The following is a 12,263-nucleotide window of genomic DNA, read 5'->3' on the forward strand; positions in this document are numbered from 1 at the left end:
TTAAAACCGGGACAGAAGTATACATTGTTTGGGAATAATTTATTTTCATCGTCTGAGGCAGTTATGAACCACCACCAGAGGATATTTCACAGCCTTCTTCAACTCCAGTCGAAATTTAGCCTGGGTCACTGCGTAAATAAAGGAATTCGTGCAGAAGCTGAGGGTCGAGAGCATGTTGGCGCTTTCTTGGAGAATGTAACGTGGGTTTCTGAAACTGAAACCGGAGATATAGGAACCGCCTTTAATCCGAACGAGCATAAAATTAATGACATACGTCACCCACAAGAGCAGAAAACTGGTGGAGATGCTAAAAAGTAAAATGATGGATTTTCTCCGGCTCTCCATTTCAGCATCTTTCCCATCCTCGCCCTCCTTGTTACCACGAAGTGCGTTGCGGATTCTGTTGGACACATATATGTGTCTGATAGTCAGAACATTGAACAAAAAGATCAGAAGGAAAGGAACAGAAGGTGTCAAAATGCGATCCAGCCAATCGTATGATTTCCAGACAGGTTCAGTGAAGAAGCTTAACTTAATGTCACAAAACCATGGCACTCCGTCCACTGTATACAATGGTTGGTATGTAAAGTAGAAAGGGGCATTTTTCACACCGCTCAGGACACACACAGCAGCTATCACCACAGTCGCGGTTTTCTTGGTGCAGTAACTATCTTTTAGCTGCCGGCAGCAAATGGCCGCAAATCGATCGAAGGTGAAAGCAACCGTCAGCCACACCGATGAATCCCTGCTTGTATAAATCATCACCGTGCTGAAACTACAGGCGGGAGTGGTGGAGAACAAACTGTTAATAAAGTAGATGCCGGTGATTCGATTCAGTATCACGGCGGAGACGATAACCAGTAGATCCGCCACCGCCATGGCCACGAGGTAATAAGTAACGCACTTGGAAAGTCCACACCTCGCTCGCGATAGGATCACAACGGCCGCTATGTTCGCTGTTAAGAGAAACAACGGTAAGGGAAAAGGAGTAACGATAAAATAATGCTTGATGTAATAAAATTGTAAGATTAAACGAGAACTTACCAGTTTGAAGTTTATTTTATGTGGAGTTATGATGAGCGATTACGTGAATAAAAGCCCGCCAGTGCGCATGCGCGTCAATCTACAAAGCAGCGGTGTGAAATCACAGATAAAATAAATTGAAGCGACATAGTAAGATTAGAGACAGCTAGAACTACCAGATGACCTTTATGATACCAGGGTTGGGAACGGATGGCACGTAATCGCTGATCGTAACTCCTCATAAAATAAAGATCAAACTTCAAACTGACAAGGTCTCGTTTAATCATACTATTTTACATCGGAGTCACGTCAGTGATTCCGTGAAGGTTTCAAAGCTCTGTGATTTCATGCCGTGGAAAAGTCTAACACAAGCACAATTGCAGCAATTGACCACAGATTAGGGGAACATTGATAATGCATGCAGACATGACATGGTTTTCAGATTCAGATTCAGATTCAGATTCAATTTTAATTGTCATTGTCAGTGTACAGTACAGAGACAACGAAATGCATTTAGCATCTCCCTTGAAGAGCGACATAGCAAACGATTTGAATAAAAAAATAATAAGTGTCCGGGGGGGGGTGGTGATTGGCAGTCACCGAGGTACGTTGTTGAGTAGAGTGACAGCCGCCGGAAAGAAGCTGTTCCTCGACCTGCTGGTTCGGCAACGGAGAGACCTGTAGCGCCTCCCGGATGGTAGGAGGATAAACAGTCCATGGTTGGGGTGAGAGCAGTCCTTGGCGATGCTGTGCGCCCTCCGTAGGCAGCGCTTGCTTTGGACAGACCAAATGGAGGGGAGCCTGGAACCGGTGATGCGTTGGGCAATTTTCACCACCCTCTGCAATGCCTTCCGGTCGGAGACAGAGCAGTTGCCATACCATACTGTGATGCAGTTGGTAAGGATGCTCTCGATGGTGCAGCGGTAGAAGTTCACCAGGATCTGAGGAGACGATGGACCTTCTTCAGTCTCCTCAGGAAGAAGAGACGCTGATGAGCCTTCTTGATCAGAGTAGAGGTATTGTGGGTCCAAGAGAGGTCATCGGAGATGTTGACTCCCAGGAACCTGAAGCTAGAAACACGTTCCACCTCCGTTCCGTTAATGTGGATGGGGGTGTGCGTGCCGCCTCTGGACTTCCTGAAGTCTACAATGAGCTCCTTGGTCTTCTTGGAGTTAAGGGCCAGGTTGTTGTCAGCGCACCATGCTGCTAAGTGCTGGACCTCCTCCCTGTAGGCCAGCTCATCGTTGTTGCTGATGAGGCCAATCACCGTGGTATCATCTGCATACTTGATGATGGTGTTAGTACCATGTACAGGTGTGCAGTCATAGGTGAAGAGGGAGTTTAAAACATGCTGATGCTATTTAATGAACAAATAATGATAATAGTAACCCCTCTCATCCGGGAAGAACAATAAAATATAACCTAAAATAGAGTTTGCAAATACCCCCGGTCTGGCTATGGGTTATTATAAAATGTTTGGAAAGCTCGTTCGGTAAACCATCCTGCAGTCGTTAGGATGTGTTACAGCCGACCGTACATAACCCTTACTGCTGATGATGTGGCAGCCTTGGTGAAGTGAGATTAGAAGATAGTATCTACTCCTTCATTAGTCAACCCCGTTTCAAGCACCTGGAGATGGTCTGAACTCATACCTTCTTATGAGGTTTGTCGTAACTAACAAACACTGCTAGTATCAGAGCCTTTAAGGTTCTAGGTGACCTTGACGTATTGTTGTAAATGTGTGGCCACACATGACCGAAGGTCCATGGGCTATGCCATGAGAACTAGCTTGAGACCTGACGCCCCTATAGTAAAATATTATATTGATTGCAGGTGTAAACATCCTGCCCAATCGCTATTTATGTAGTGAGTGAACCCGTTGCGCCGAGACCAGCGCCCTGAGGATAACTACCTTATGAGAGCCAGGCCAAAGATAATGATGTAACTGGAGCCCCCTGATATCCCATCCTTCCGTGTGCTTAGCCTGGGAGAACGTGTAAATGATATCCTTTATAAACTGGATATCAGCGTGTGAGACCCGAAGGAGTGGGTCCCACTCTCTGCAGCAAATCTTATGAGAAGGCACGCTGGGCTCAGTTATTGGCTTTATACATACTTTATTGTCAAGGACCCATTTGAAATGAACTTCAAGACGCCAGTTATCCGTGCCGTATTATATGTAACATAGTATTTAAACAAAACGCTCCCCATCTCCAGAAGAGGAAATGTACTGATGTCGTGGTGCTATCTCTGCACTATGCAGCGAGCACATACATGGATCGGTCAGACAATCCGAGCCACAGGAGCAGTCTTCTCCGAGTCTGCAAGTCAATTAATTGATTTATCATGCAGGGGCTGTTTTCCTGAGTCACAGGCTGAACCAGCAAAGTTTCAAGTTTAGAATAACCATATGAGGTTATATTATATAGTAAAAGGGGTAATAGTATAAGAGGTAATGATGTTGTAAAAACAAGCCTGAAGGCTTTTATCTCAACACAAGGAGCATTCGTAATAAGGTGGATGAGTTGAATGTGCAGATAGCTATTAATGACTATGATATAGTTGGGATCACGGTGACATGGCTTCAGGGTGACCAAGGCTGGGAGCTGAACATCCAGGGATATTCAATATTCAGGAGGGATAGACAGAAAGGGAAAGGATGTCAAGTACCGTTGCTGGTTAAAGGGCAGATTAACGTAATAGAAAGGAAGGACATTAGCTTTGAGGATGTGGAATCGATATGGGTAGAGCGGCGAAACACTAAGGAGCAGAAAACGCTAGCGGGAGTTGTGTACAGGCCATCTAACAGTAGTAGTGGGGTTGAGGGTGGCATCAAACAGGACATTAGAAATGCGTGCAACAAAGGTAAAACAGTTATAATGGGTGACTTCAATCTACATATGGATTGGGAGAATCAAATTGGCAAGGGTGCTGAGGAAGAGGATTTCTTGGAATTTATGCGGGATAGTTTTCTAAACCAACATGTAGAAGAACCAACGAGAGAGCAAGCTATTCTAGACTGGGTATTGAGTAATGAGGAAGGGTTAGTTAGCAGTATTGTTGTGCGTGGCCCCTTGGGCAAGGGTGCCCATAATATGGTTGAGTTCTTCATCAGGATGGAGAGTGACATCGTTAATTCAGAAACAAGGGTCCTGAATTTAAAGAAAGGTATGTTTGAGGGTATGAGACGTGAATTGGCCAAGATAGACTGGCGATTGATTCTTAATGGTTTGATGGTGGATATGCAATGGAAGGCATTTAAAGACTGCATGGATGAACTACAACAATTGTTCATCCCAGTTTGGCAACAAAATAAATCAGGGGAGGTAGTGCATCCATGGATAACAAGGGAAATCAGGGATAGTATAAAAAAAAGATGAAGCGTACAAATTAGCCAGAAAAAGCAGTCTACCAGAGGACTGGGAGAAATTCAGAGACCAGCAGAGGAGGACAAAAGGCTTAATTAGGAAAGGGAAAATAGATTATGAAAGAAAACTGGCAGGGGACATAAAACGGACTGCAAAAGCTTTTATAGATATGTGAAGAGAAAAGATTAGTTAAAACAAATGTAGGTCCCTTACAGTCAGAAACGGGTGAATTGATCATGGGGAACAAGGACATGGCAGACCAATTGAATAACTACTTTAGTTCTGTCTTCACCAAGCAAGACATAAATAATCTGCCGCAAATAGCAGGGGACAGGGGGTCAAATGAGATGGAAGAACTGAGTGAAATCCAGGTTAGCCGGGAAGTGGTGTTAGGTAAATTGAATGGATTAAAGGCAGATAAAACCCAAGGGCCAGATAGGCTGCATCCCAGAGTACTTAAGGAAAAAAACCCAGAAATAGTGGATGCATTAGTGAAAAAATGTCAAAACTCTTTAGATTCTGGAGTAGTTCCTGAGGATTGGATGGTGCCTAATGTTACACCACTTTTTAAAAAGGGAGGGTGAGAGAAAACGGGGAATTACAGACCAGTTAGTCTAATGTCGGTAGTGGGGAAAATGCTAGAATCAGTTATTAAAGATGGGATAGCAGCACATTTGGAAAGTGGTGAAATCATTGGGCATATGCAGCATGGATTTATGAAGGGTAAATCATGTCTGACGAATCTTATAGCATTTTTCGAGGATGTAACTAGTAGAGTGGATAAGGGAGAACCAGTGGATGTGTTATATCTGGACTTTCCGAAGGCTTTCGACAAGTTCCCACATAAGGGATTAGTATATAAACCTAAAGCACGCGGTATTGGGGGTTCAGTATTGATGTGGATGGAGAACTGGCTGGCAGACAGGAAGCAGAGATTAGGAGTAAACGGGTCCTTTTCAGAATGGCAGGCAGTGACTAGTGGGGTACCGCAAGGCTCAGTTCTGGGACCCCAGCTATTTACAATATATATTAATGATTTGGACGAGGGAATTGAATGCAACATCTCCAAGGTTGCGGATTACACGAAGCTGGGGGGCAGTGTTAGCTGTGAGGAGGATGCTAGGGGGTTGCAAGGTGACTTGGATAGGCTGGGTGAGTGGGCAAATGCATGGCAGATGCAGTATAATGTGATTAAATGTGAGGTTATCCACTTTGGTGGCAAAAAGTAGATTATGATCTGAATGGTGGCCGATTGGGAAAGGGGGAGATGCAACTAGACCTGGGTGTCATGGTACACCGGTCATTAAAAGTAGGCATGCAGGTGCAGCAGGCATGAAGAAGGCGAATGGTATGTTAGCATTCATAGCAAAAGGATTTGAGTATAGGAGCAGGGAGGTTCTACTGCAGTTGTACAGGGTCTTGGTGAGACCACACCTGGAGTATTGCGTATAGTTTTGGTCTCCTAATCCGAGGAAAGACATTCTTGCCATACAGAGAAGGTTCACCAGACTGATTCCTGGGATGTCAGGACTTTCATATGAAGAAAGACTGGATAGAGTCGGCTTGTACTCGCTAGAATTTAGAAGATTGAGGGGGGATCTTATAGAAACTTACAAAATTCTTAAGGGGTTGGACAGGCTAGATGCAGGAAGGTTGTTCCCGATGTTGGGGAAGTTCAGAACAAGGGGTCACAGTTTAAGGATAAGGGGGAAATATTGTAGGACCGAGATGAGGATTTTTTTTTCACACAGAGAGTGGTGAATCTCTGGAATTCTCTGCCGCAGAAGGTAGTAGAGGCCAGTTGATTAGCTATATTTAAGAGGGATTTATATGTGGCCCTTGTGGCTAAAGGGATCAGGGGGTATGGAGAGAAGGCAGGAACAGGATATTGAGTTGGATGATCAGCCATGATCATATTGAATGGCGATGCAGGCTCGAAGGGCCGAATGGCCTTCTCCTGCACCTATGTTCTATGTTTCTACGTTTCTACTATATTCCCAACATAAACGGGAACCATGGCTGCATAGGCCAGTCAGACAGTCCGAAATCCCTGAAGAGGGATCTTGCTGAATTTGTTGCAATACCCGACTATTGAGGCAAAATGGAGGACAGACATACAAGACAATTCCTCACCCGTGTAGCGAGAATGTATCTCTCGCCACAGTGAACCACATATTTTTGCATCCGGTGAATGAGCCTGGTTACAAACATATCGATATTCGGTGTTTCAGCGAGCCATAATATCATAAAGTGCTTTGTGATCCAACATCCATTCTGTGTTGCCATTATTTTTACGTGATCATACACCAACGCCAAATGAGGTTATGTAAATATGACAGGATACTTTGACTGGGTTGCACCTACGTGACAAACATTTGCCACCACCACAGTGTATCATTCAAATGATACATTCAAATTATGCATATTCGCACAATAACCCTTTAACCCATAGAATGCACACAGTGTCTATAGGTAGTTGATACCAGCAACTGGACAATTGGTAACTCATGCAAATCCCATCTGCCTCCGTGACTAGAGATGGCATTCGTAAGTATCCATCTTTGAGCACAAGCATCAGTTTGTAATATACCTGAAGATTTAGTGACAAAAACTACTGGAGCAATGCTGAATACTAGTCGTGCACCATTATGACTCAGGTAGCTTCAGCTGGTAAGAGCATCGGTCTGTTAACAATGACCTGAGAGGTTACTACTTTGCACGTTGTAAGTTCTGATAATGCAAAAACCCAATTTGCATAGCTGAAGCACAGCTGCTATATTGCCAATTACACTTAAAACATAGAAACATAGAAATTAGGTGCAGGAGTAGGCCATTCGGCCCTTCGAGCCTGCACCGCCATTCAATATGATCATGGCTGATCATCCAACTCAGTATCCCGTACCTGCCTTCTCTCCATACCCTCTGATCCCCTTAGCCACAAAGGGCCACATCTAACTACCTCTTAAATATAGCCAATGAACTGGCCTCGACTACCCTCTGCGGCAGCGCGTTCCAGAGATTCACCACTCTCTGTGTGAAAAAAGTTCTCATCATCTCGGTTTCAAAGGATTTCCCCCTTATCCTTAAGCTGTGACCCCTTGTCCTGGACTTCCCCCAACATCGGTAGCAATCTTCCTGCATCTAGCCTGTCCAACCCCTTAAGAATTTTGTAAGTTTCTATAAGATCCCCTCTCAATCTCCTAAATTCTAGAGAGTATAAACCATGTCCATCCAGTCTTTCTTCATAAGACAGTCCTGACATCCCAGGAATCAGTCTGGTGAACCTTCTCTGCACTCCCTCTATGGCAATAATATCCTTCCTCAGATTTGGAGACCAAAACTGTACGCAATACTCCAGGTGTGGTCTCACCAAGACCCTGTACAACTGCAGTAGAACCTCCCTGCTCCTATACTCAAATCCTTTTGCTATGAAAGCTAACATACCATTCGCTTTCTTCATTGCCTGCTGCACCTGCATGCCTACTTTCAATGACTGGTGTACCATGCCACCCAGGTCTCGCTGCATCTCCCCTTTTCCTAGTCGGCCACCATTTAGATAATAGTCTGCTTTCCTGTTTTTGCCACCAAAATGGATAACCTCACATTTATCCACATTATACTGCATCTGCCAAACATTTGCCCACTCACCCAGCCTATCCAAATCAACTTGCAGTCTCCTATCATCCTCCTCACAGCTAACACTGCCCCCCAGCTTAGTGTCATCCGTAAACTTGGAGACATTGCCTTCGATTCCCTCATGCAGATCATTAATAGATATTGTAAATAGCTGGGGTCCCAGCACTGAGCCTTGCGGTACCCCACTAGTCACTGCCTGCCATTGTGACAAGGACCCGTTTACTCCTACTCTTTGCTTCCTGTTTGCCAACCAGTTCTCTATCCACACCAATACTGAACCCCCAATGCCGTGTACTTTATGTTTGTATACTAATCTCTTATGTGGGACCTTGTCGAAAGCCTTCTTGAAGTCCAGACACACCACATCCACTGGTTCTCCCTTATCCACGCTACTAGTTACATCCTCGGAAAATTCTATAAGATTCGTCAGACATGATTTACCTTTCGTAAATGCATGCTGACTTTGTCCAATGATTTCAGCACTTTCCAAATGTGCTGCTATTCCATCTTTAATAACTGACTCTAGCAGTTTCCCCACTACCGATGTTAGACTAACTGGTCTGTAATTCCCCATTTTCTCTCTCCCCCCCTTCTTAAAAAGTGGGGTTACGTTTGCTACCCGCCAATCTTCAGGAACTACTCCAGAATCTAAAGTGTTTTGAAAGATTATTACTAATGCATCCACTATTTGTGGAGCTACTTCCTTAAGTACTCTGGGATGCAGCCTATTTGGCCCTGGGGATTTATCGGCCTTTAATCCATTCAATTTACCCAACACCACTTCCCGGCTAACCTGGATTTCAATCAATTCCTCCAACTCTTTTGACCCGCGGTCCCCTGCTATTTCCGGCAAATTATTTATGTCTTCCTTAGTGAAGACGGAACCAAAGTAGTTATTCAATTGGTCCGCCATATCCTTGCTCCCCATGACCAACTCACCTGTTTCTGACTGCAAGGGACCTACATTTGTTTTAACTAATCTCTTTCTTTTCACATATCTATAAAAAACTTTTGCAGTCAGTTTTTATGTTCACTGCCAGTTTTCTTTCATAATCTATTTTTCCTTTCCTAATTAAGCCCTTTGTCCACCTCTGCGGGTCTTTGAATTTCTCCCAGTCCTCCGGTATGCTGCTTTTTCTGGCTAATTTGTACGCATCATCCTTCGCTTTGATACTATCCCTGATTTCCCGTGTTATCCATGGATGTACTACCTTCCCTGATTTATTCTTTTGCCAAACTGGGATGAACAATTTTTGTAGTTCATCCATGCAGCCTTTAAATGTTTTCCATTGTATATCCACCGTCAACCCTTTTAGAATTAATTGCCAGTCAATCTTGGTCAATTCACGTCTCATACCCTCAAAGTTACCTTTCTTTAAGTTCAGAACCATTGTTTCTGAATTAACAATGTCACTCTCCATCCTAATGAAGAACTCAACCATATTATGGTCACTCTTGCCCAAGAGGGCACGCACAACAAGATTGCTAACTAACCCTTCCTCATTACTCAATACCCAGTCTAAAATAGCCTGCTCTCTCGTTGGTTCCTCTACATGTTGATTTGGATAACTACCCCGCATACATTTCAAGAAATCCTCTTCCTCAGCACCCCTGCCAATTTGATTCACCCAATCTATATGTAGATTGAAGTCGCCCATTATAACTGTTTTGCCTTAGTCGCACGTATTTCTAATTTCTAATAAAGCTGGATGCTGTTGAGGGCAGCATCCAGCTTCTTGGCATGAAGGCTACGGCAACATGACGTTACGGCGCAGTACTCGGCGGCTGAGAACACCAGGGCCACTGTGGACATGCGCCGTGTCTTCCTTGTGGCTCCCCATGTGGTGCGGGCTGGGCAGCTTATCAGTGCTGCACGGGCGCTTGTGTTTGCCTTGGCACCTTCCAGGTGTTGTTTGATTGACAACGTCCTGTCGAGCTCCACACCGACATACGTGGGAACGGGCTGGTCGCTGGTCGCTTCTCTGTTGTTGAGGTGGAACATTGAAGATGTAGTCTTACCCATGCGGAGCTTGAGCCGCCAGTTCCCCAGTTATGAAGCCAGGATGGTCATGTCTTCAGAGAAGCCCTCTTCTGCTACTTCCCAGGATGGCTTACTGAGTAGGATTGCCAGGTCATCAGCATAGCCATACTTCTTTGACTGGGTTTCAGGCAGGTCATGGATGTAGATGTTGAACAACATTGCTGGCAGCAGTGAGCCCTGTGAGACGCCGTTCTTAAGTTGCCTCACCCTGCTGCATTGCCCGTTGCTGATGTGTAGCCTGAAGCTGCGGTTACTCAGCATCTCCATGATGAAGCTCACCGTGTGCTTGGCTGGAATAGTTTCCAGAAGCTTCATCTGTGGTCCACGCAGCCAAACAATATAATATGCAGCTGTGAGGTCCAAGAAGACAGCGCCAGCCTTGTTCCCTGCCTGCACGCTGTCCTCTATGTCTTGGCACAGGAGGGTCACCTGGTCCGCCGTTGACCTACCGCGTCGGAACCCACCCTGTTCTTTAGGCAGCTGGGTGTCGATCGCTGGATTGAGACGTGTGTGGAGGAGACATTCCAGGAACTTCTATGGAACACACAGGAGTGAGATGGGTCTGTATCCCTTGGGGTCGTCGTTGGGTTTGTTTGGCTTCGGCAGAGCGATCACCTTGGCACGGCGCCTGGTCTTTGGCTGCATCAGGCTGCGGAAACACAAGTCACGGCAACCCTTTGCCACGCAAGCCCAAGAGCTGCTGTGCACAAAACCGGCTGACGGTTGTAACGCGCCCTGGGTCAAGACTGGATGGAGAGACCATTGGAAGTCAGCGGAACCATCTAGTCTACAACATTACATAAGTCACCCCATGTACGTCACTGGTCAGGACCTGCCCCGAAAGCAGTGGACAGCCATCATCCGCTTGAGGACAGGAATCGGACGCTATGGAGTTGAGATGAAGAGGTGGTGCCTCGTGGACAGCGCCTCCTGCGAGTGTGGGGACCCAACACCAACAGTGGAACACACCATATAACCATATAACCATATAACAATTACAGCACGGAAACAGGCTATCTCGACCCTTATAGTCCGTGCCGAACACGTATTCTCCCCTAGTCCCATATACTTGCGTTCAGACCATAACCCTCCCTTCCTTTCCCGCCCATATAACTATCCAATTTTGTTTTAAATGATAAAAACGAACCTGCCTCCACCACCTTCACTGGAAGCTCATTCCACACAGCCACCACTCTCTGAGTAAAGACGTTCATCCTCATGTTACCGCTAAACGTCTGTCCCTTCATTCTCAAGTCATGTCCCCTTGTTTGAATCTTCCCTACTCTCAGTGGGAAAAGCGTACCCACGTCAACTCTCTCTATCCATCTCATCATTTTAAACAACTCTATCAAGTCCCCCCTTAACCTTCTGCGCTCCGTCACCAATTGCCCCAAACACCGGTCTCCGAATGGTGAACGAGGTCTGATTGACCTGGACGATGAGATGTTGGCCTGGCTCACCTCAGCGTAGCTGCAGGTCTAATAGACAAATGACAGAAGAAGACGTCTTCGAAACTAGCATTCCAAATTCACTAATTCTAATAACTCAATTTGGTCAATTTTCGGGATATAGGAGTAATTGGAATAAAAGTGAAATCAAGCCAATAACGGAACGTACATACACTACAACAATTCACTTTTAAAATAATACATCAGTTGTACATTATTAATATTATCAATTGTGGATTGGTTCTGCTTATTTTGTTGTTTTTTTTGTAAGGAAGAGGGAAAGAGGAAAAACACACAGATGACAAGATAAAAAAAAGAATGGAATGATTTACTAAAAATACATCTTGGGAGATAGGTTCGTGGATTATAAAGTATAACTTTTAATCTAATCCTGAGATCAAGCTACAGTTAGGTCCCCGTGCTGAACCGATCCACCCCTTCAAGTAGTCAATGATTGGAGACCATATTCTAACAGAATGTTCTGTGGAATTCTCTGCCACAGAAGGTAGTTGAGGCACATTGGCTATATTTAAGAGGGAGTTATATGTGGCCCTGGTGGCTAAAGGGCTCAGGGGCTACGGAGAGAAGGCAGGGATGGGATACTGAGTTGGATGATCAGCCATGATCATATCAAGTGGCTGTGCGGGCTCGAAGGGCCGAATGGCCCACTCCTGCACTTATTTTCTATGTTTCTATGTTTCTATGAAATGTTTATAATATCTGTTTGCTTCTAATAAAAATATAAAA

At 45.0% G+C, this 12,263-nt stretch overlaps 1 protein-coding gene across 1 annotated transcript; it reads right to left on the reverse strand.

The window, feature by feature from the left end:
* Positions 1 to 45: 45 nt before the first annotated feature.
* On the reverse strand, positions 46 to 10,050 carry LOC129693592 (probable G-protein coupled receptor 139). Its single transcript, XM_055630386.1, has 2 exons — positions 9,780 to 10,050; positions 46 to 956 (listed from the first exon to the last, which is right to left on the reverse strand). The coding sequence occupies exons 1-2, from the start codon at positions 10,048 to 10,050 to the stop codon at positions 46 to 48; spliced, it is 1,182 nt and encodes a 393-aa protein (XP_055486361.1).
* Between the last annotated feature and the right edge of the window lie 2,213 nt (positions 10,051 to 12,263).

Source organism: Leucoraja erinacea, unplaced genomic scaffold (genome assembly GCF_028641065.1).
Source record: "Leucoraja erinacea ecotype New England unplaced genomic scaffold, Leri_hhj_1 Leri_360S, whole genome shotgun sequence".
Lineage (NCBI taxonomy): Eukaryota > Metazoa > Chordata > Chondrichthyes > Rajiformes > Rajidae > Leucoraja > Leucoraja erinaceus.